Genomic DNA, 24,569 nt, shown 5'->3' with positions numbered 1-24,569 from the left:
ATATAATCCATGAGTGAAAGTGTCCAAAACAGGGCAGTTACTGAGATTAAGTGAGTAGTATACAGCCTGTTATGTGATGCTAACATGTCTGCCCCCATGAGGCACCCCTGCTCCATGTAGAATAAAAGAGCTTGCTTTCTGTCTGAATTCCCTAAAGTTCTGCTTTTCTGACATTTTCATTAAACAACATGAATAAACAGTAGATTACAATGGAAGATTGCAGACAGTGTTTAGCATCTACCTTCAACACTGCAGAAATCCAAGTAAAATACATTTACTTGAGAGACAAGAGGACATAAAATATGTTTTCAGAGAAATCCATCAACATTAGTGGGGTTTACGCTTAAAACAAGACTAAACATTTTGCCAATAATGTAGGAAAAGCGATCTTAATTAAAAGAAAAAGAAGTTCCTACCCCATGGGTGAATAGTCTCATTTTAAGCATAAATCTCCCTAAATTTTGTGAGATTTCTCTGAAAACAAGACATAATATCTCATGCCATTTTACTTTTCAAGTACATTTTTCTTGTTTAAGGATGTTAAGATAAGAAAAAAAAATAAAAGACAAAAAATATTAAGAAAGCTTGGAGGGGGAAAAAAGGCAAATCACAAGATTTAAATACTGTATCTAAGGGTCTAATAGGCAAATGGGTAGTTGACATATGACATGCATGTTGACGCATGAACTTGATTCAGTCATGGACAGTGGGTCCACATGTTTGAAATTAGTTTTCTTAAATTACAGTTACCATGTAATTTCAACTAATATTTCAAGAAGAGAAAATCTAACTGAATCTAGAAAACCCAACAAAGTTTAGCATGTCAATATCAGCTCTTTTAGTGATATGCTAGCTAGTGACAGGAAATGTCAGCATGCTAAATACATACTGGTGGGACGCACTACTGAGTGCAACTTGGTCACTATGCTATGGTTAGCACAGCAATTGCTTAATGGACATCTAGAATACTTAAAATGTTTTGGTTTTCAACCTAGGCTCAAGCTCCACTTTTCACCATGATAGTAACCAAAACTACAACATAACAGATACTCTTCTAAATCTCAACATAATAAAAAAGTGTGTATTTTAGGTGCTGTAACTGGTCAAATTTCTTTTAAATTTTCACCATTGTTTATTACCTTATTGCCTCTACTGTTTAATTTTAAATGGTTCTGTGATGTGATGGATTTTAAAAAGAACACATATTCCATCTAGTCTTTCAATTATGACGTCATAAACGCACAAACGTCTATATAAATCAGCAAAAGTGCTGTTTAACATTTTAGATGGACTATAAAATGTCACACCGCAAGATGAACTTTCCAAATGTATTTCATGTCATCTACCCAAATGCATGTAGCTAATATCTCAAATCTAAGATCTAAAGTACTGTAGATCATCATGTAATCATCATGCTTAAGCTTTATAAGAAAAGCATCAATGATGTCATAATGCCATGGACCTGCAGGAAGTGGATGTGATCTTCAGTATGTGAGAGATACTCTAACTCTGTGTTTCTCATTTTCAACACATCAATCTCCCGCTGCATTTCTTCTATTTGTCCATTGGCCCAGCTCTCCGTCTTCCTCTGTTTCTCCTCGATGTCCATCACCAGCTCAGCCTGAGCCTTCTGAACTGCTCGGATCAGATTGGAAAACACCTGCATGCTGTCCTCGATCTCTCTTTGAGCGCTGCTCTGTGTTCAGGAAGAGATGCACAATAATCAGTGTGGTTTCTTGTTAATTAATGAATTACTAATAAATAATTAATAATAAATAAATTAACTAATTAATGGACTCAAGATGGCGCCAAGTATGGCTGCTGCGTTGCGAGCTCCGAAACAACATTGTAGTTTTTTGTTTGTTTTGTTTACAATTCTTATGTTTTTTGTCTTGGATGTTGTCTGCTTTATTGTCTACGACAGACAAACACTTTTGGACATTGGCTCTGCAATTACACACCATAAACCGGACTTCAAATTCCTCAATCCCGACCCGCTGTTTTCAAACACACCTGCGGAGCCCTTTGTCTGGACTGCCTGGCCGCAAAAACGCAGAAGGAAAAGGGGAAACAGAGCCGGTGTTCTCATCAGAGTAAGACGTCATGCAAATCGACCCCCGCTACCCAGTATTCTACTGGCAAATGTTCAGTCTCTGGACAACAAGCTCTGCGAGCTGAAAGCGCGGATCTCTTTCCAACGAGAGACGAGGGACTGCTGCATTATCTGCCTTACAGAAACTTGGATGTCTGCTGAGATTCCAGACTCAGCCACTGAACCCGCGGGGTTCTCCATGCACCAAGCGGACAGAGCGAAAGACCTCTCAGGTAAAAGCAGAGGTGGTGGTGTATGTTTTATGGTCAACAAATCCTGGTGTGATCAGAGGAACATACATTCTATCAAGTCTTTCTGCTCTCCTGATCTGGAATTTCTCATGCTTCTGTGTCGACCATTCTGGCTACCAAGGGAAGTCACAGCGGTCATTGTCACAGCTGTGTACATCCCCCCACAAGCCGACACAGACCGGGCACTCAAGGAACTGTATGGGAGTATAAGTGAGCAGGAAACCTCACACCCTGAGGCCATGTTCATTGTGACCGGGGACTTTAACAAAGCCAATTTTAAATCAGTTGCACCAAAATACCACCAACACATCAGTTTTAACACACGAGGGAACCGGGTTTTGGACCATTGCTACTCTGCCTTGCGGGATGGCTACAAATCCCTCCTCTGCCCACCATTTAGCAAATCGGACCACTCTTCCATTCTGCTTCTGCCCTCTTACAGGCAGAAACTGAAACAGGAAGCACCCACCCTCAGAACGATCCAGTGTTGGTTGGACCAATCAGACTCTATGCTACAAGACTGTTTTGATTACGTGGACTGGGAGATGTTCCGGTCCGCCTCTGATGACGACATCGAGGTGTACGCTGATAGTGTAACGTGTTTCATCAGAAAGTGCGTAGAGGATGTTGTTCCATCCAAAACAATATGGATCTACCCGAACCAGAAACCTTGGATTAATAGCAATGTTCGCACGGCACTTAATGCGAGGCTTTTAATTCCGGGAACGCGGAGGACCATAAACAAGCCAGTTATGCCTCCGCAAAACTATCAGAGCAGCAAAACACCAGCACAGGAACAAGATTGAAGGACAGTTTAACACCACCAACTCTAGAAGCATGTGGCAGGGAATTAATATCATCACGGACTTTAAAGGGAATAAAAACTCCGCCGTGAACACCGCTGCCTCTCTCCCGGATGAGCTAAATACTTTTTATGCACGGTTCAAGGGAAATAACACAGCCCTCGCAGAGAGAGCTCTCACAGCCGAACCTACAGAGGTTATTTCACTCTCCATCTCTGTAGCGGATGTAACCCGATCCTTCCGATGGGTGAACATCCATAAAGCCGCGGGTCCAGATGGCATTCCGGGCCACGTCATCAGAGCATGCGCGAACCAACTGCCTGGTGTTTTTGTGGACATTTTCAACATTTCCCTCTCTTTGTCTGTAGTCCCCACATGCTTTAAAATGTCCACCATTGTGCCTGTTCCAAAGCAATCCAAAATCACTTGCTTAAATGACTGGTGCCCAGTTGCTCTGACCCCCATCATCAGCAAATGCTTTGAGAGACTAATCAGAGATTACATCTGCTCTGTGCTGCCTCCATCACTAGACCCATTGCAGTTTGCTAACCGCAACAACCGCTCCACTGATGATGCCATTGCATCTACAATACACACTGCTCTCTCCCACTTGGAAAAAAGGAACACATATGTGAGAATGCTGTTTTTAGACTACAGCTCAGCATTCAACACCATAGTGCCCTCCAAGCTTGATAAGAAACTCCGGGCTCTGGGCTTAAACAGCTCACTGTGCAGCTGGTTCCTGGACTTCCTGTCAAGCAGACACCAGGTGGTTAGAATGGGCAGTAACATCTCCTCATCACTGACCCTCAACACTGGAGCCCCGCAGGGCTGTGTTCTCAGCCAACTCCTGTACTCCCTGTACACACATGACTGTGTGGCAACACATAGGTCCAATGCCATCAAGTTTGCTGATGATACGACGGTGGTAGATCTGATCACTGACAATGATGAAACAGCCTACAGAGAGGAGGTACACACATTGACATGCTGGTGTCAGGAGCACAACTTCTCCCTCAATGTCAGTAAGACAAAGGAGCTTGTGGTGGACTTCAGGAGAAGAGATAGAGAACACAGTCCCATCACCATCAATGGATCACCAGTGGAGAGAGTCAGCAGCTTCAAGTTACTGAGTGTCCACATCACTGAGGAACTCACATGGTCCGTCCACACTGAGGCCGTTGTGAAGAAGGCTCATTAGCGCCTCTTCTTCCTGAGACGGCTGAGGAAGTTTGGAATGAACTGCCACATCCTCACATGGTTCTACACCAGCACTGTAGAGAGCATCCTGACTGGCTGCATCTCCGCCTGGTACGGCAATAGCACAGCCCACAACCGCAAAGCCCTGTAAAGGGTGGTGCGAACTGCCAGACACATCATCGGAGGTGAGCTTCCCTCCCTCCAGGACATATACACCAGGCGGTGTGTGAAAAAAGCTCGGAGGATCATCAGAGACTCCAGCCACCCGAGCCATGGGCTGCTCTCACTGCTACCATCAGGCAGGCGGTATCGCAGCATCAGGACCCGCACCAGCCGACTTCATGACAGCTTCTTCCCCCAAGCAATCAGACTTTTGAGCTCTTGATCTCTCACAATCAATATACATCAGCACTGCACTTTATTACTCTTATATCTCACACTGGACTGTCATAAATTATATTATTATTATATTATATTCTCTCTTAACAACTTACTATCAACCGACAGCCTGAATGTCAATACAGTACAATACAACCTACTGTACATTCTATATATACTATATATACTATTTTTATTGTATAATGTGTATTCTATATTGTGTGTACTGTATAATGTACATTGTATGTTATTATTTGTATATTGTGTTGTGTGTAATTATGTGTATATTAGATTTTAAATTGTGTTGTGTAAATCTGATGTTTATTGTAAATTGGTATATGTCTCATCACTGTCACGACTACTATGTTTCTCGGAACTGCACCCAAGAATTTCACACACTATTGCACTTGTGTATATGGTTGTGTGACAATAAAAGTGATTTGATTGATTTAATTAATATAATTTGACTAAATAAATACTAAGACAAAAAGTTATCTCTAATTTACCTTTCCATCTGAGTCATCCCTTGTTATATTTATTTTATTATAAATAATTATAAATGAAGTTTGGATCGCCCATCGATGGAAAATGCAGAAAATCTTTTTTCTTTGTCACTTTTACTTTTGGCTTGCTCAATGGAGGGTTTGCAATTCACTAGTTTGTCTATATATTTTTTTATATTTTCTGTAAAGCTGCTTTGGAACTATACAACACACTCTCATAGCAAAATCATAAGGATTCGTACAACTTTTCTAAATTTGGCTAATTTGTATGATATTGTATGACTGCACTTTCACTACAGCCAATGACGTCGCTGGACATAATTTCCATCTAATACGCGACAATAACTTGATCGGTTAGGTTTAGATAGGGGATTTGGGTAAGGGCATAATATTAATAAGCATGTCCTTGACACCTTGCACGCGGAACTTGCCTGGATGTTTAATGTGAACGTAAGCGCATTTGCTTGTGATGAAATTGTACAAATTCATATGAACAGAATTGTATGAAATCATACGAAAAAGCCAACTCATAAAATATGTAAAAATTTTCATGAGATTGGATTGAACTATATGTCACTATATAAAGTCACTATATAAATAAAATTAAATTAAACTGAACTGAATGAATATACATTTTACTTAATTTAGCAGACACTAACTAGACTAACACAAACAATGACTTCTGTTTGAACAAGTTCTGCAACTAGTCGACGTGTGGTTTGTGTTGACTGATAATAATAACAATATATTTGTCATATATAGTGTGTAGTAGAGATGATGAAGAGGCGATGGATCAACTTTCAGGCTTTTAATGAAGGAGATGAGAAATTCAAACATCATGGAGAACAAAAAGACCAAATAAACTTCACACTAACACAAGTAGTACACAGATGAGAACTGACAATCAATGAACAAAACAGGAGGGTATTTATACACAAACGGAACTAATGATGGAATGAAAGACAGGTGAGGATGATGGGGAACAGATGGCTGATGAGGGCAGTGTACCATGGGAAATGTAGTAATAAGAGTCCAAAGAAAACATGAAGGAGACAGACTGTGACAATATTAATATGCAATAATAACTATTTCAAAGGAAGTGACATTCTTAGAATATCAGGTTAAGGCCAGGTATACTTTGTTTTTCCATGTTCCGGATCGGATCGTGCCCGGCCAACTGCATTGCCTTCCAAAATATACTTTTCTGACCACAAGCATTATGAACGCGTTTTACGCATGTGCACTACTATGGTTTGTGATACTCTTTTAGTACAGTCGATGGCTGGTGCATGCCCCAACGATACGCACAGACGAAGACCATGTCCGCCGGTCAAGAAAATCTGGGTGGCGGGCGGTCAGGCGTCATGCATACTGTGTGCGGAGCGATCGGTAACACAGACAGTTGACGTATACTTTGGCCTTTAGTTATCAAACACATTTAAAACGTAAGCGGGAGGCACTTCTTTTGTAGCGGTAACGTTAACATGATTGTCATAAAATGTTAACATTAAAATTTGGACCACGAGTCCAAAGACTCATTTTATGGATGATGTCATTGAAAAAGTCTATAATAATTTGTAATTGCAAAATATATTTGGAATTATGTAAAAGTGAATATAAAGTTAAAGTTGTCTGGGTTAATTTGGAGTGTTCACACATATGCCATGATTCTTGCAAACCACCCTTAAACTAATCATGTGTTGTCAAAAGACTAACAGAAACTGTAAGTGAGAGGGACATAGTCATAGATCCATTAGACAGACATTCACGCATCTTAAAACTTACTTTGTTTAGGTCTATGGAGTGTTTGATATCATCAACTTTCTGCAATCGCAACTGGATCATCTGATGAACTTCAGCTTCAGTTTTCCTCAGCAAAGCCTGTCAATCACATCGTTTTGTCTTTAGCAATGAAACACCGAAAATACACTTTGCTAAGCTACTTCTGAATGTTCTCATTTTACCCCTTTTTCTCTAAATGTACAAAAAGTTCTGTTACCTGTATGCTAAGCAAGAGCTGTTCAAAGAAGCACATTTTCAAAATGGCCAACAAATATAACACAATAGCAACTTCCCGTTATGAAAAATCTAGAGTGCTGGCAAACTAGCTGCAAACTTGCCACAGTTGGTACATTATTAGCCAATAATTTTCTATCTGGCCTCAACAAGCCTACCAAACTCAATACACAGATATGTTATTACTAAGTTCAAACCTTGTCTCTGAGTTGTTGTTGTTTTTTTGTTTTTTTACTGTATGAGTAAGTCAGTTCTCTGCTGTCTAACTTTGTTTTCGTCAGTTTACCTTTTTCTCAGTCCACTCTCGTTCAACGGGTACAGTGTAATGTGCTCTGTGATCCATCTCTGTACACAGCACACACACAATAGTCTGATCCTTCTTACAGAACAGTTCCAGCAGCCTCTCATGCTTCTTACACATACGGTCCTCCAGGTTCTGCACTGGCTCGATAAGTTTGTGTTTGGTGAAGCGGGCACTGTGGGTCTTCAGGTGTTCCTCACAGTAAGAGGTCAAGCAAACCAAGCACGACTTCACAGCCTGTTGGCGATTGCCAGTGCACACATCACAGGACACTTCCTGAGCCCACAGGCTGCTAGGAGGAATCAGTTCTGGAATTTCTGTGGGGAGTTCTTCTAGGCTCTGTCCTCGGTCCATTTGTATTGTCTTCTTAAGGTTCTTGATGGGATTGGCTTTAATCTCCTTGAACTTCTCAGCGATCTCCCTCAGAACTGTGTTGATGCTGATATCAGGCTGCTTGAAGAAGGTCTTTTTGCACATGGGGCACATGAAGAGGGAGCTGGACTTCCAGTAGCTGCCGATGCAGGCCATGCAAAAGTTGTGTCCGCAAGGGATAGAGACAGGGTTAGTAAACACATCCAGACAGATGGAGCAGTGCACCTGCTCTTCTGCTAACATCCTGGTGGGAGATGCCATTCCTGTAAAGACAGAATGAGAATCATGTGTCCTCCAAACAGCTGTCAACTTCTAACTTTGGAGTAACATAATTTGTAAAATCTACTCTCTCAGAAAAAAAATGAATAATACTGTTTAAGGTACAAGGCCGTCACTGGGATAGCTATGTAAAGCTATGTTTTTTTGTGCACAGAGGAAAAAAACATATAAATGTACCTTTAAAGCTACACAATAGGTCCTTAGGGTACAATTAAATACCTTTATGAATTATACATTTTAACGAGATGTACAGAAAAGTTCCACTTATTTTTCATGGAAAAATATCTACACATCCTTAAAACAAGAAAAACAAATACTTAAGAAAGTTATTAAGTCTTGTTTTCAGAGAAATCTCACAAATTTGGTGGGGTTTATACTTAAGGCAATACAAAAAAAAAAAAAAAAAAAAAAACTATTTGCCAATTGGGGAAGAAAAATAAATAAATAAAGATGTTTAAGCATAAACATTCCTAAATTGTGTTAAATTTATAAAAAAAAAAAAGAAAAAAAAAGAAGAAGACAAAATATCTTATAAAATTTTGCTTGTCATGTAATGTGTAGATATTTTACTGGATAATAAGACAAAAATTCTCAGTATTTGTATACTCAGAATACTGAGAGTGTATAGAATTCATATAAGAATTTATATAAAACATTTACATTTAGTCATTTAGCTTTTATCCAAAGCAGCTTACAAATGAGGATCACCAAAAGCAATTCGTCATACAAAAGCCAACAATACTTGCACTGCCAAGTTTAAAATGTAAGCTACCCAGATAGTACACTATATTTAACATCTGCTAAACATCTTTAAACAAATATTCTATAAACAATTCTTCATAAACATCTTAGATACATCTGATGAATGTCTTATTGACATCCAAGAGGAAACATCTTATAACCTAAAAAATATGTCTTCCAGATGTAAACACACACATCAAATAGATGTCAATCAGGCAAGTGTGTTCCGAACAAACTTTGTGTAATCTAGTTAAAGAATTATCAGGGATGTTAAGAGTTTTAGTATGTAGTGCAGATGTGACCCCTGTATGTTTCTGCTTTATGCACGCATGCTAATTCAAAGTCATTCTCTTCCGGTTGAACGAGACCGATGGTGTGAACGTGTTTCATTACCTCCATCAATTATGAACAATTTACTGGTTATTCTACACTAAGAATGGCTGTGCCAACAGGTTATGTGCCCAAGAGGGAAACAGGTAACCGATGGAATTGGTTGTGTTTTGACGGAGATGAAAAGAATTATGAACTTTGGGAGACAAAGTTTTTGGGCCACCTGGGATTGCTGGGGCTGTAAGAGGCCAAATTGAAATCCTCCACACCAAATGATGATGAGGATGACGACACTGATAGAAACAAGAAGGCATATGCTGAATAAATTAAATTTATGGATGACAAAAGTCTTTCTCTCATCATGCGAGAAGCAGCGGATGATGGATGAAAAGCCCTGCGGATTTTGAGGGACTATTACGCAGGTAACGGGAAGCCTCGTGTGATTAACCTGTACACAGAATTAACATCTCTTCAGAAAGCTGCAAGCGAAAGTGTTACAGATTACATTATTCAGGCAGAAATGGCCATCACAGCTTTGAGACATGCTAAAGAGACGCTCAGTGATGGATGCAATGATTTTTAAAGGTTTGCCATTTAGAGTCATTTAAGCCATTCGCCATCCATATCACGCAGAGTAAAGAACACATAACTTTTGCACAGTTCAAAACCAAGCTAAGAAGTTTTGAGAACACTGAAAAATATCATACCAGTTCAAGTGATGATAACGTGATGAGAGCGAGTGCAGCATCTTCCTTTGAGAGAAGAGGGAGAGAGAGAAATGTTGACACGGAGATTACATGCGGTCAAAAGGGGCATAAGGCCTGGGCATGTCCGAAAGTTTTTTGCAAAAGGCAGCCACATTGGTGTAGCTATTGCAAAAGCTCGACACACAAAGACTTGACTTGCAGGCACAAAAGGAAAGCCAACGTAAAGCAAGCAACGGATAAAGAAGAGGACAGAGATGAACATGCATTTGTCTTCAAAGTGAGTGACTGACAGCTTAACGGACTGAAACAAAAAGGGCTGATGGTTGATACGGGAGCAACATACTAACGGACATCGGAAAGTTTAGAAAGTTTGACGATACATTCCAGGAAGTAAAAAGCTTAACTGAGCTGGCAGATGGGACAAGAGCAAGCAGCGTGGCGCTGAAGAGAGGTGACAGTGAGGGGCAATGGGTGAACACAATGCTGATGAAAGCACTATACATTCCTTCGTTTCCACAGGACATCTTCTCTGTTAAAGCATCAACTTCCGACAGGGACATGACGAGCCCATTCACAAAAACAGTGCAAAGTTTGACATTAAAGAGTACAACAGACTGTACTATCTGAACACTGTATATGACGAAGATGATTATTGTAACGGCTGTTATGATATTCAAACTTGGCACAAAATCCTTGGTCATTGCAATTGTGATGATGTTTCCAGGTTGCAGAATGTAGTAGAAGGAATGAAAATCAAGGGTAAGATTGATAAGTCTAAACTTAACTGTGAAATATGCACACAAGGGAAATTTGTCAAGAGTAGAAATCGAGAGCCTGATGCACGGGCTAAGGCAGCACTTGAATTAGTGCACACAGATCTGGCTGGTCCTATTGACCCAGTGGCCAAAGATGGTTTCAGATACACTCGGCATTTGCTGATGATTACTCTGGTACAGTGTTTGTGTACTTTTTGAAAGCTAAGAGTGACAGTGAAAGCCACTGAGAAATTTCTAGCTGACACAGCCCCTTATGGGACTGTAAAGTGTATTCGGTCAGACAATGGTACAGAATTCACAGCAAAAGATTTTCAGTGACTGCTCAGCAAGAATTCAGTTCCACTCAACTCACTTTTATTGTCACTACACCATTAAACAAGTGAAATGATGTGTGAAAAGCTTATGTGCATGGTCCAGACATTGCAGCCATACATGTAAATACAATAAGTATAATTACACTCAACAGAATAACAATGTACAGAATAACAATATTACAATGTACAGAATAACCATATAACAGTGTACAGTATAACAATATACAGATTGACAATTAGCAATATACAGAATAACAATACACAGGTGTTTACACAGTTCGCATGTTCCACAATACACATAACACAATATACAAACTGAACAGTTAGAGGCAATTGCACTGAACTGAATTAAGAACAGTATACATATTATACATAACGTGCAGTGATGTGTGGCATATACTATTGTGTTGCCATTAATTCTCAGATGTGCATGAAGGGGTAGATATTAATAATAATAGATGTGATTATATATATACAGGTGCATCTCAATAAATTAGAATGTCATGGAAAAGTTCGTTTATTTCAGTAATTCAACTCAAATTGTGAAACTCTTGTATTAAATAAATTCAATGCACACAGACTGAAGTAGTTTAAGTCTTTGGTTCTTTTAATTGTGATGATTTTGGCTCACATTTAACAAAAACCCACCAATTCACTATCTCAAAAAATTAGAATACATCATAAGACCAATAAAAAAAACATTTTTAGTGAATTGTTGGCCTTCTGGAAAGTATGTTCATTTACTGTATATGTACTCAATACATGGTAGGGGCTCCTTTTGCTTTAATTACTGCCTCAGTTTGGCGTGGCATGGAGGTGATCAGTTTGTGGCACTGCTGAGGTGGTATGGAAGCCCAGGTTTCTTTGACAGTGGCCTTCAGCTCATCTGCATTTTTTGGTCTCTTGTTTCTCATTTTCCTCTTGGCAATACCCCATAGATTCTCTATGGGGTTCAGGTCTGGTGAGTTTGCTGGCCAGTCAAGCACACCATCACCATGGTCATTTAACCAACTTTTGGTGCTTTTGGCAGTGTGGGCAGGTGCCAAACCCTGCTGGAAAATGAAATCAGCATCTTTAAAAAGCTGGTCAGCAGAAGGAAGCATGAAGTGCTCCAAAATTTCTTGGTAAATGGGTGCAGTGACTTTGGTTTTCAAAAAACACAATGGACCAACACCAGCAGATGACATTGCACCCCAAATCATCACAGACTGTGGAAACTTAACACTGGACTTCAAGCAACTTGGGCTATGAGCTTCTCCACCCTTCCTCCAGACTCTAGGACCTTGGTTTCCAAATGAAATACAAAACTTGCTCTCATCTGAAAAGAGGACTTTGGAACACTGGGCAACAGTCCAGTTCTTCTTCTCATTAGCCCAGGTAAGACGCCTCTGAAGTTGTCTGTCGTTCAGGAGTGGCTTAACGAGAGGAATACGACAACTGTAGCCAAATTCCTTGACACGTCTATGTGTGGTGGCTCTTGATGCCTTGACCCCAGCCTCAGTCCATTCCTTGTGAAGTTCACCCAAATTCTTGAATCGATTTTGCTTGACAATCCTCATAAGGCTGCGGTTCTCTTGGTTGATTGTGCATCTTTTTCTTCCACACTTTTTCCTTCCACTCAACTTTCTGTTAACATGCTTGGATACAGCACTCTGTGAACAGCCAGCTTCTTTGGCAATGAATGTTTGTGGCTTACCCTCCTTGTGAAGGGTGTCAATGATTGTCTTCTGGACAACTGTCAGATCAGCAGTCTTCCCCATGATTGTGTAGCCTAGTGAACCAAACTGAGAGACCATTTTGAAGGCTCAGGAAATCTTTGCAGGTGTTTTGAGTTGATTAGCTGATTGGCATGTCACCATATTCTAATTTTTTGAGATAGTGAATTGGTGGGTTTTTGTTAAATGTGAGCCAAAATCATCACAATTAAAAGAACCAAAGACTTAAACTACTTCAGTCTGTGTGCATTGAATTTATTTAATACACGAGTTTCACAATTTGAGTTGAATTACTGAAATAAATGAACTTTTCCATGACATTCTAATTTATTGAGATGCACCTGTATATATATATATATATATATATATATATATATATATATATATATATATATATATATATATATACACAATACTGTGCAAAAGTTTTAGGCACTTGTGAAAAATGTTGCATAGTGAGGATGTCTTCAAAATAATGACAAATAGTTTTCATTTATCACTTAATGTCATACAAAGTCCAGTAAACATAAAAAGGCTAAATCAATATACAGTGTGGCCACCTTTGCCTTTAAAACAGCCCCAATTCTCCTAGGTACACCTGGACACAGTTTTTCTTGGTTGTTGGCAGATAGGATGTTCCAAGCTTCTTGGAGAATTCGCCACAGTTCTTCTATCTATTTAGGCTGTTATGGGAAGCACCTTGTCTCTGACTATGACGTTGGAGCTGTGTGTGGCCATGCAGCCGTGGGTTTAGAAAGAGTACAGGAGTGGGCTGAGAATGCAGCCCTGCGGAGCTCCAGTGATGAGGGTCAGTGGAGTAGAGATGTTGCTGCCCATTCTGACCACCTGGCATCTGTCTGACAGGAAGTCCAGGATCCAGCTGCACAGTGAGCTGTTCAAGCCCAGAGCCCGGAGAGGTGGTAGTGTTTTTTTGGGAGTGTCTATTCTTTTTAAGTCTGTGATGTTATTGAATCCCTGCAACAAGCTTCTAGTGTCTCTGCTGTTAAACTGTAACTCCACTTTGTCCCTGTACTGACATTTTGCTGCTCTGATAGTTTTATGGAGGGAATAACTGGCTTGTTTTTGCTCCTCCTCGTTCCTGGAATTAAAAGCAGTGGTCCGTGCATTTGGTGCTGTTCGGACTTCGCCGTTAATTTATGGTTTTCTGTTGTGGTAGATCCATATTGCTTTGATTGGCACAATGTCTTCTATGCTTTTCCTGATGAAACACGTTACAAAATCTGCGCAGACCTCGATGTCGTCATCAGAGGCGGACCGGAACATCTCCCAGTCCACGTGATCAAAACAGTCCTGTAGCATAGAATCTGACTGGGCCAACCAGCACTGGATCATTCTGAGGGCGGGTGCTTCCTGTTACAGTTTCTGCCTGTAAGCAGGCAGAAGCAGAACGGAAGAGTGGTCCGATTTGCTGAATGGTGGGCGGGGGAGGGATTCCTAACCATTCTGGAAGGGAGAGTAACAATGGTCCAAAACTCGTTCTCTTTGCGTATTGCATGTAACATGCTGCATAATACATGAGACCTCAGCACTGTATTCACCCCATCAAAATGGTACTGCTGAGAAAAATTGGTGAACCCTGTTTGAAATGGCAAGGTGCGTGCTCATAGAAAGCAAATTACCTAAGGAGTTATGGTCATATGCTGTAATGACTGCTGCAGTAATTTGCAACAGATGCTTTAATAGCAGAGTGAAACAGACTCCTTTATGTTGATGGAGAAAACCCGACCTTTCAAAGATGAGAGAATTTGGATCAGTTTGCTATGCATACAAAAATGACAAAAAATAAGCTAGACTCATGATGTGAAAAGGGGATATTTGTAGGGTATGACAAAAACAGCCCCTGATACCTAGTCTATTACACAGACACAGGAAAAGTCCTTAAATACAGGCTTGTGAAGTTCTTCAGGAAGTCTGTTGTTGAACAGCAAACCCAAACTGACCTGCAGATGATGATTTTCATGGAAAGGGATATGTACCCTCCATAGCACAAACAAACATTACTGATCAGAGTCCAAAGAAGAGTCAAGAGTGTGAAAACAAAACTGCTGATTGCCAAGATAGTGCTCAGACTGAAGACGTTCAGAATGTACCTTACCCCAAAATAGATAGCAGAGCTCCTCAATACTTGTCTGACTATGTATCTGATGTTGAATGTGATGACCAGATACTTACCATTATTGACTACTGTTACAGATTGTGTAATGTTCCACAAACCTTCAAGGAAGCTATGAGTTCGATCAAATCACAGGCATAAGCTAAAGCTATGGAAGAGGAAATGCATTCCCGCAGAGAAAATGATACCTTCACATTAACCACTCAACCTGAGGGCAAACATGCAGTGGGGGGTAGAAGGGTTTATGCAGTCAAAAGCAATGCAGAGCAGTCTGAAACAGGACAAGGCCAGATATGTTGCTAAGAGTTATAGTCAGGTAATGGGAGTAAACTACAAAGAGACTTTCTCTCCAAAAGCAAATATCACATCAATACGTGCCTTGATGCAAATGGCAGCACAATATGATCTTGACCTTCATCAGATGGATGTAAAGACAGCCTACCTACATGCTCCAATTGACTGTGAGATTTATATGGAGCAGCCAGAAGGATTTGAGGTGAAATCAGACACTGGTGAAAGGCTAGTCTGTAAACTGAACAAGTCACTGTATGACTGTTGCTTGATTTTTGTGCAAAATCCTGTAGACCATTGCATATACAGTAAACAAACTGAAAGAGAGAGAGTGATACTGATAGTCTGGGTAGATGACCTGATTATCGCTGCTAGTAACAATGAGTTACAAAATGATGTGAAAAAGATGTTGACAGATGGAGTTATGAAAATGAATCAGAAGAATTACATATCAAAAGTACTAGAGAGGTTCAGTATGTCAGATTGTAAACCAAGATCAACCCCCATGTGAACAAAAGCTTGAGTTCAACAGTGAGGGAAATCCTGTTGATCCTAGCAGGTATCGTGAGGCAGTAGGCAGCCTGATTTATGTGATGACCTGTACTAGACCTGATCTTATATGGATTGTCAGTAAGCTGTCTTAATTATTGTCAGAACCAAATGAACAACATTGGTGCACAGTGAAACATGTGATGAGGTACTTAAAGGGTACAATCAATCAGAAATTGTGTTACAAGAAAAATGATGAGAAACTAAACTTGTGGCATATAGTGATGCTGACTGGGCTTCAGATCCAAATGACAGATGAAGTACAACAGGATACTGTTTAAGTCTAACTGAAAATTTCCTGGAAGTCAAAGAAGCAGCCTACAGTTGCTTTATCTACATATGAAGCAGAATACATTGCGTTGGTTGCGACCACACAAGAAAGTTTGTATCTTGTATTACTGATGAATGCACTGGCAAGTGAGTGCCAGTACACACCTGTAAAAATCTTTGAGGATAAACAAGGTGCTATTTGTCTTTCCAAAGGTGTAAACATGTCGACATCAGATATCACTTTATTTGATCAGCACTCAGCGATGGTTAAATAACAACTGAATATTGTCCTACAACAGAAATGGTTGCTGATGTTACAAATATGCATTGTACAGTATGAGAGCAAGTTGGGGGTGTTTTTCTGATTCACAATTAACAAAGAAAAGCAAAACATATATTCACAGAATCAACATTTAACCCCCACTATTACAACCCTCCCCCTCCCAATCCCAACCCCACCCTGACCCTCAACAAAAATCCCTGTGGTCACACATGAGTATACACACATACAATATATAATCACACACACATAAAACTATACTTCTCTCTCCACTGCCCCTCCCCGAGAGCCCTCCAAGAATGCCAAATAGATGCCCCATTTCCCATCAAACGAATCCAAGTTCCCCAGCCTTCTACATGCCACTTCCTTGAAAGTCGCCACCCTTCCCATCTCCATGCACCACTGTTGAAATTGGGGCACTCCAGCCAACTTCCATCCCCTTAAAACAATCTGTCTGCTGATCATAACACTGGTTAGGACCCAATTTTTTATGTGTTTATCCCCTATATTGATGAATGCCCCATCGCCTAATATACAGATTCTGGGGCAAAATGACATTTGAGTGCCCAATACGTCACACATAAAACTCTGAACCTTCAACCAAAATTCTTGGATCTTAACACACCACCAAAAAATATGGGTTATGTCTCCATCTTCTGACTGGCATCGCCAGCAGGTGGGTGTGTCTTTAAGACCAAGCCTATACAATCTAGAGGGGGTCTAATAGAATCGATGTAAAATCTTGAATTGCATAAGGCGCACCCTTGCATCTCTAGATGCAGAGTTGATGTTTTTTAGAATCCTAGCCCACATTCCCTCCTCCAATACTAAGTTTAAATCTTTCTCCCATAATCTCTTGATAGAAGTTGAAGCTCTGTCCCCCAGACTCTGAATTAGCAGGGAGTAATACACCGATGACTCATGACCTTTTCCAAAAGCAGTAATCACAATCCACTCTGGCCAGCAGAAAAGGGACTTATTAATACATGATTTTGGGTTCAGCCATATGCTCGAGGCAACATTTAAATAAATGTTCGAATTAAACACTCTGGACACGTTTGTCCATACTGAGTGCAAATGCGAGATAACGGGGTATAACTTAAATTCTCAGATTAGTTTGATAGAAAGGCTTTGCAATGGCAAAATAGGGGCAAGAACTTCCTGTTCAATACAAAACCAGGGAGGGGCTCTCTCAGGTGGAAACGACCAAAGAGCCAAATGTCTGAGACCGAATGCATAATAATAATTAAAAAAAATCTTCGCTAGGCCTAGCCCACCTATGTCAGTCGGCCTATGAAGGGACATGCACAGACATTTTGGGGGGCAGGGGCTCAAGAGGGAAAAAAAGGGCAATTCTCACAATTATTTATTTAAAAAAATGTTTTTAAACAAAACGTTAAATATATTAACACAACTCTGACTTCCTTACCAATTAATTTTAATTCCCTCACACTCACGCAATTGTTTCATACTCAACAGATTTCTACAAAATAATCAGTTCACACAGAGACCATGGTCTTCTTTAGTTAGGGTGACCATATTCTGGAATAATAGGGTTCAAAACAGTGTTACTATAGTGTTACTATGCAAAAAGTAGTCCGTTAATTTACCTGATGAACTTTCACCTTATGCTGACCCTTTATGCTTCACAGAGCTAATGTGTGCTTCTAAATCACTTGCACCTTTATTAGCAACTGACACATAAGTGCCAGCTTTACATGTCATACATTCTGCTTCCCACAGATCTCGACCTGGAAGAAAGCATGGGAAATTTTTGTGCAAATCTTCTGTAAATTTGCACTTTCGTTTGGGCATTGTTTCCACTCAGCTGACATTTGCTGCTACTGTCAAGCAACTGTTTGATGCCAAACACAACAGCACTTGACAGGCAGGAATTTGGCCAATAGTTGCTGCAAGCCTCTTATAAATCGACCAATTGGTGTGCAAGAAGGCGGGACTTACAAAGAGGGGTTAAAGCAATGCAAATATGCACACACACACAATGAAGTATTAGACCAGATGCACATCAATAATGCAACTAAAGCCGAATCCCGGACAAAAAGAGGACCTATGGTCACCCTACTTTAGTATTCACCTCGAGACATGGTCACGACATCTCTGGAATGTCAGTCAAGATACTTAAAAATGGAACTTTACCAAGACGTTGTCACAACGTTGTCAGAAAGTAGTCACGCTGACGAAAGGACGACTAACTGGTGACGTCGTCAGAACGTACTGTGTTTGCTGGGATGAAATGTACCTTGTTTCTTAAAATTAGAGGAAGAATTAATGCTGATATGCTGAACTCACATGACATGATCAAGCAATTGTCCTTCTTCATTACGAAAAACCCTTACAGGTGCTGCCGAGGATGTTCAGGTGTTTTATCGCTGTTTGAAGCATCCTCCACATCCATGATGATTAATAGCAGTTGGCGCAGATCTACCGCTGCCGCTCAATGTTCTACGCGTGATTATCTGCATATTTAAACATAACATTTCAGGGGAAAAGACTCTTGATGTAAGTCATTAACTGGGGACGTTCTGTGGTGATATACTTTAGTTATTTTGTTTATCCTATTCACCTGCAGTGCCTTGTCAAATGTATGCAAATTAGCGCATTTTAATTAGTTAATGCCTAATTTCCATATCAATGTGGCGATTGTGATGATGTAATTAGACACAAATTTTACTGTATTCACCTGTAGTGTCTCCATTAAGTACAGTACATTAGCCTGTATGGCCATGATATATTGCCTTAGCTAAACTTTAGCTAACTTATTACATTAGCTAGTAGCTTATGAGTCATACATGTTAGCAAGACACAAGTTAACTATATTTGTCTTTTGGCTTTTGACTAATTAGCTGTAAAGTCGAAGCACTGGTAGCTTAGTCTTTTGTTCATTACCACTCACCTCCACACCAGCCAAGAAAAATGTGCCGATGTGCCGATGTGTGCTGCACTGCTGCGCGGAGACGTGGAGGGAGAGAGAGGGAGAGAGAGAGAGGGAGAGAGGGCATCAGAACTCAGCAAAGTCTCATCTCCCGACCTGATATTTTGATTTTTAATCAATAAATATATTTGTTTGACAGGGAAGCTGTGCACAAACAGGTATATATATATATATATATATATATATATATATATATATATATATATATATATATATTCATTTTATCGAGGAAGAAAAAGGGCAGGTGCTCAAGCCCCCTTTGATGTCTATGTGTGCACGTGCCTGGGCCTATCTGGGACGTTTCCCATTCCAAATGAAGGACTTCCCTATGCTCTCAAATTGCTTGAAATAAGAGAGGGGGACATATATAGGGAGAGATTGTAGCAGGTAGTTGAGTTTTGGAATACAATTCATTTTAATAACATTAACCTTCCCAATCATAGATAAATGTAATGAAGCCCACCTGCCCACATCACTCGAAAACCTTTTTATTAAGGGGTCAAAATTAACTCTAATTAATCACACAAATTTGCTGAGAATAAAATACCCAAATATTTAATGCCCCGTTTGGGCCACTGGAAGACACTGAAAAGCTGTTACCGGGCAGTATGCTGTCAGAGCCAAAGCTTCGGATTTAGACCAATTAACTCTGTATCCTGAGAACTTAGAAAAGGAATGAATAATTCTGTGGAGGCAAGGCACAGATCTAGTGGGGTCGAAGATGAATAGTGAAATATTATTTGCATAAAGCAAAAGCTTATGCGCCGCACCTCCCACCAACACCCCTGGAAAATCATCCTCCTTTCTTATCGTGGCTGCTAATGGTTCCAGGGCAAGACAGAACAATAATGGGGAAAGAGGGCAACCCTGCCGGATACCCCTATCCAGAATAAAATTATCTGAAATTAATCCATTCATTTGTGGGTGTCTATAAAAGAACTTAATCCAACCAATAAAAGTATTCCCAAACCCATACATTTCCAAAGCTGGTGTGTTAAGAGTTTTAGTATGCGGTGCTCTCGTTCTACTGATGTTGTGAGTACGTGACCCCTGTACGTGATGTTTTCTGCTTTATGCAAGCATGCTAATTAAAAGTTCTTCTCTTCTGGTTGAAGGGGACAAATGGTGTGAGCGTGTGTTTCATTACCTCCGTCACTCAAGGGCATAGCCAGAAAATTACTTTTGGGTGGGCCTCAATAAAAATGGATGGGCCAAGTTTTTGTCCCAAAAATTTTTTTTACCAAATTTTCCTTAACAACCGGGAAGTGGTGCATTCAAAAAGTTCTTTCACACTTTCAGAAATCAGAATTTATGCATTTTTATACTATATTATAAATATATATTTGAAGTCAGAATAATCTCTAATATTCTGGGTGGGCCTGGGTCTAATTTAGCCCACCCTTGGCTACACCACTGCTGTCAGTTATCAACAATTTACTGGTTATTATATGCTAAGAATGGCTGTTCCAACAAGGGACAACCTTTCTTCAAACTTTCCATTTTACTCAAAACAATAATCCTCTTGTGAGGTTTCTTTGTTTATATGCGGTTTTATAGGTAACGCAAACAGGAAATGGCAACCCATTTTATTTCTGTAATGCTACATATTTTGCGTGAAAAAGGGATATTCAATGAGACAAAAAATGTAGTGCATGATTTGATTTTATCGATTGGGAATTAGAGTGGGTTTTTATGGGGGTGCTGGCAGATATTTTCAGATGGTCCCTTACCACCATAGGCAAAGTTTTCAACGAATATCAAGGTTAAATTAACAATCTTGAACAATTTCTCCATGACACCAACTGACCTTCTTAAATATGGGACAAACTGAATCAATACAGGACGCATCATTTCATTGAAGCACTCAAAATGTTCAAGCATCACGTATTTGTGTGGTGAAAAGTTGGCAACCCTAATCTTGATGTATCCCAATGATAACGCTTTTGTTTTTCAAAAATCTGTAGTTATTTGCTATTATGGTCATAGTGTTTATTACATTAACATAAACTGGCATTAAATTACTACATAGGCTGCATTATTAAAAAAGTAGCCTAACATAATGTTTAAATAGCTAATTGCTTATTGGTCAACATTAATCAATAGCCCATGCAGTTTAAAGGAATAGTCCACCCAAAAATTTAAATTCTCTCATCATTATCTCAGCTTTGTAGGTCCATACAATGCAAGTGAACAGGTGCCAACATTTTTGCGCTCCAAAAAGCTGCATAAAAGTAATCCATATTTTCAGAAGTGAGATGACAGGTGTGTGTGGGAAACAGATTAATATTTAAGTCCATTTTTGCTAGAGATTCTTCTCCCTGCCCAGTAGGGGGCATATGCATGAAGAATGTGGATCACCAAAAACACAAGAAGAAGAATGTGAAAGTGAAAGTTTAAGTGGAGATTGACTGAGCAGGGAGGAGAATTTATAGTAAAAATTTACTAAAATATGTACCTGTTTCTCACCCACACCTATCACATTGCTTCTGAAAACATTGATTTAACCACTGGAGTCATATGGATTACTTTTATTTGGACCTATGTGAGTTTTGGAGCTTCAAAATACTGGCACCCATTGACTTGCATTGTATGAACCGAAAGAGATGAGATATTCTTCTACAAATCTTAATCTGTGTTCTGCAGAAGAAAGTCATACACATAAGGGTGAGTAAATGATGAGAGAATTTTCATTTTTGGGTGAACTACTCCTTTAAGTGATGTCAGCAAAAATAAAACATAGATTCAGACACTGTGTTATATAACCCTGGAATTAGTTTTAAAAAAACGAATTACCACAGCTGTGAAGGGGTTTCAATTACAGCTGCTGAGAGAGTGACAGTATATTTGGCATCTTCTCCCATATTACTGTCTTAATCCACTGCTCTCTATTTCTTTCCTCTTCTGGAAAGTCATTCAAATGTAATAGCGGATTTTTTCTTTTGGTCTTGGAGCAAATGGGTAAGTGAAAATAATATTTCCTTTGGTCTCCCATTCACTGCTGTCGAAGTTTACCCTGCAAATGTTTACTTTCACATTCAAAAACCCAGAGTGTGAAAAAGGTCTACTGGTCTGTGCTTACCGAAATTCAAACCAATGACCTCAGTGGCAGAAGCGGGAAGTGTTGTTGAATTTATGGGCACATGTGAGCTCCAGTTTACAGGTGAAATGTCCAAGGAGGGGCACCAAAAGCAAGTTGTAAAGTGAGTTGTTTTTAGTTACAGTCAACAGAAATGCAGATTTTACTAACCATACATCCTATCACAAAACCAAACCCTAAAACTAACTGTCAGTGGAGGACAAACGTAATCTTTGAGGGAAAATGCAACCTCTAAATCACGCTCATCATTAATTATGTGAACGAGATTACTTCCTGGTTGACCAGAAGCCATGTCTCTGAGGCTGAACACACAACACGCTATTAGTAGCACCACAGGAAAAGGTAAAAACATTTGAATTGATGCAAAAATGTATGATGGGAGATGACACTTATCAGTAACTTATCAGAATGGGGTTCATGTCAGGGTCCTGGAGCATTCGGTAGCAACATGTCGACTTCCCATGTGATCATGTTGGTCAAACAGATGATTTGTGCTAATTACGCCCAGTGCAAACTGTGTTTTATCAAGTTTCATGAGCAAACTTCATAAAACACATGATTATTGAAACTATTCTTTGGAAATGTAATCTCTAAAAACAGACCTGGTGGCATTATTGACAGTCATGCTGTGTGCTAAATATACAGAGCGTCATTTGGATTTGATTAGCAATCCTGCTGTAGGCATGTGCTTTTAGCAACATGCAGTGGCTTTTGAGACAGAGAGAGACTTGAGGAATATGTGAAGCCTGGCTATTCATAGAAACCATGATTATCATCTCTCCAAAAATATTAGGCTACCCAGACTCCCGCTTCATAAACAACACGTGCATGAGATTTTTGGACCCATAACGGCATTTTAAATCCACACTTTTTGGGTGATTATTAAACACGTTAGCAAGTGAAGAGTTAGCAATTGTTATTTTTGTTATTTAGCAAAGAAAAGTTTAAAGAGTTTTTTTGGGCATGCTTCCATTAAGAAAGGAGACATTTTTTTCACACACTGGCTGTGCAGTTGAAATTTCTTGTTAAACTTGCAGTTTTTTCAGTCAGCCAAGCATTTTGGACTTTATATCACAGTGTTATTTAAGAGTCAAGTGTTTTAAAATGGAGACTCACCAGCAGTCTGCTGTTGCTGAATGTCTGTGAACACAATGACCGCTCTGCACTGGACAGCAGTGACATGCAGCACAGCTGACACCCCTGTTACCCTGAAATATCGCCCCTCACCCTCCCTCTTAGCCCAGTTTCAGTTTTACATCCCAGACTACTGTACATAGGATCCCTTCCAACCTCAGACAAAATGTTAACCATTCACTGGCCCTAGTTGATCTAGTGTTTATTAATTGTGCCCAATATCTATCTATCTGTCTATCTATCTATCTATCTATCTATCTGTCTGTCTGTCTGTCTGTCTATCTATCTATCATTTTTTCTGTCTTTTCTATTTGTTACTCTTTCTGTTTCTTTCTATCTATCTACACAGCCTGGCCCAAAATAAAAGTTGCATACTCTAATATTTCATTGGACCGCCTTTAGCTTAGATTACGGCATGCATTCATCGTGGCATTGTTTCGACAACCTTATGCAACATCACAACATTTATTTCCATCCAGAGTTGCATTAATTTTTGGCCGAGATCTTGTATTAATGACGGGAGAGTCGAACCACTCCGTAAAGTCTTCTCCAGCAAATCCCAAAGACTTTCATTGAAGTTAAGGTCAGGACTCTGTGGTGGCCAATTCATGTGTGAAAATGATTCCTCATGGTCCCTGAACCACTCTTTCACAATTTGAGCATGATGAATCTTGACATTGTCGTCCTGGAATATGCCCGTGCCTTCAGGGAAGAAAAAAATCGATGGGATATCCTGGTCATTCAGTACATTCAGGTAGTCAGCTGACTTCATTTTATTGCTGCATAACGTTGCTGAGCCTAGACCTGACCAACTGAAGCAACCCCAGATCATAACACTGCCTCCAGAGGCTTGTACAGTGGGCACTATGCATGAAGGGTGCATCGCTTCCCTTCTTTTTTTCTTTTTTTTTCTCCCCTTTTCTCCCCAATTTGGCAAGCCCAATTCCCAATGCACTCTAAGTCCTCATGGTGGTGTAGTGACTCGCCTCAATCCAGGTGGCGGAGGACGAATCTCAGTTGCCTCCGCGTCTGAGACCGTCAATCCACGCATCTTATCTCGTGGCTTGTTGAGCATGTTACCGC

The 24,569-nt window shown here is 39.9% G+C and overlaps 1 protein-coding gene across 3 annotated transcripts in view; it reads right to left on the bottom strand.

Annotated features, from left to right (window-relative positions):
• LOC127456048 (E3 ubiquitin-protein ligase TRIM58-like) overlaps nucleotides 1–23,510 on the bottom strand; it is a 30,142-nt gene extending 6,632 nt beyond the window's left edge. Inside the window, exons 1-4 of one of the 3 annotated variants that reach the window (XM_051724360.1) lie at nucleotides 23,469–23,510; nucleotides 7,530–8,179; nucleotides 7,013–7,108; nucleotides 1,463–1,696 (exon numbers count right to left, since the gene is read on the bottom strand). In XM_051724360.1, the coding sequence (XP_051580320.1) occupies nucleotides 1,463–1,696; nucleotides 7,013–7,108; nucleotides 7,530–8,177 (978 nt within the window). In that variant the 5' untranslated portion in view covers nucleotides 8,178–8,179; nucleotides 23,469–23,510. Of the gene's footprint in view, nucleotides 1–1,462; nucleotides 1,697–7,012; nucleotides 7,109–7,529; nucleotides 8,180–9,973; nucleotides 10,020–17,912; nucleotides 18,055–23,468 lie in introns of those variants that run through there. The other 2 variants (XM_051724367.1, XM_051724352.1) reach the window with 2 other exon arrangements.
• Nucleotides 23,511–24,569: the final 1,059 nt, after the last annotated feature.

The sequence above is a fragment of the Myxocyprinus asiaticus genome, chromosome 2 (assembly GCF_019703515.2).
Source record: "Myxocyprinus asiaticus isolate MX2 ecotype Aquarium Trade chromosome 2, UBuf_Myxa_2, whole genome shotgun sequence".
Lineage (NCBI taxonomy): Eukaryota > Metazoa > Chordata > Actinopteri > Cypriniformes > Catostomidae > Myxocyprinus > Myxocyprinus asiaticus.
Note: the sequence above shows the minus strand (reverse complement) of the source record. Positions and strands in the feature narration are given on the sequence as shown.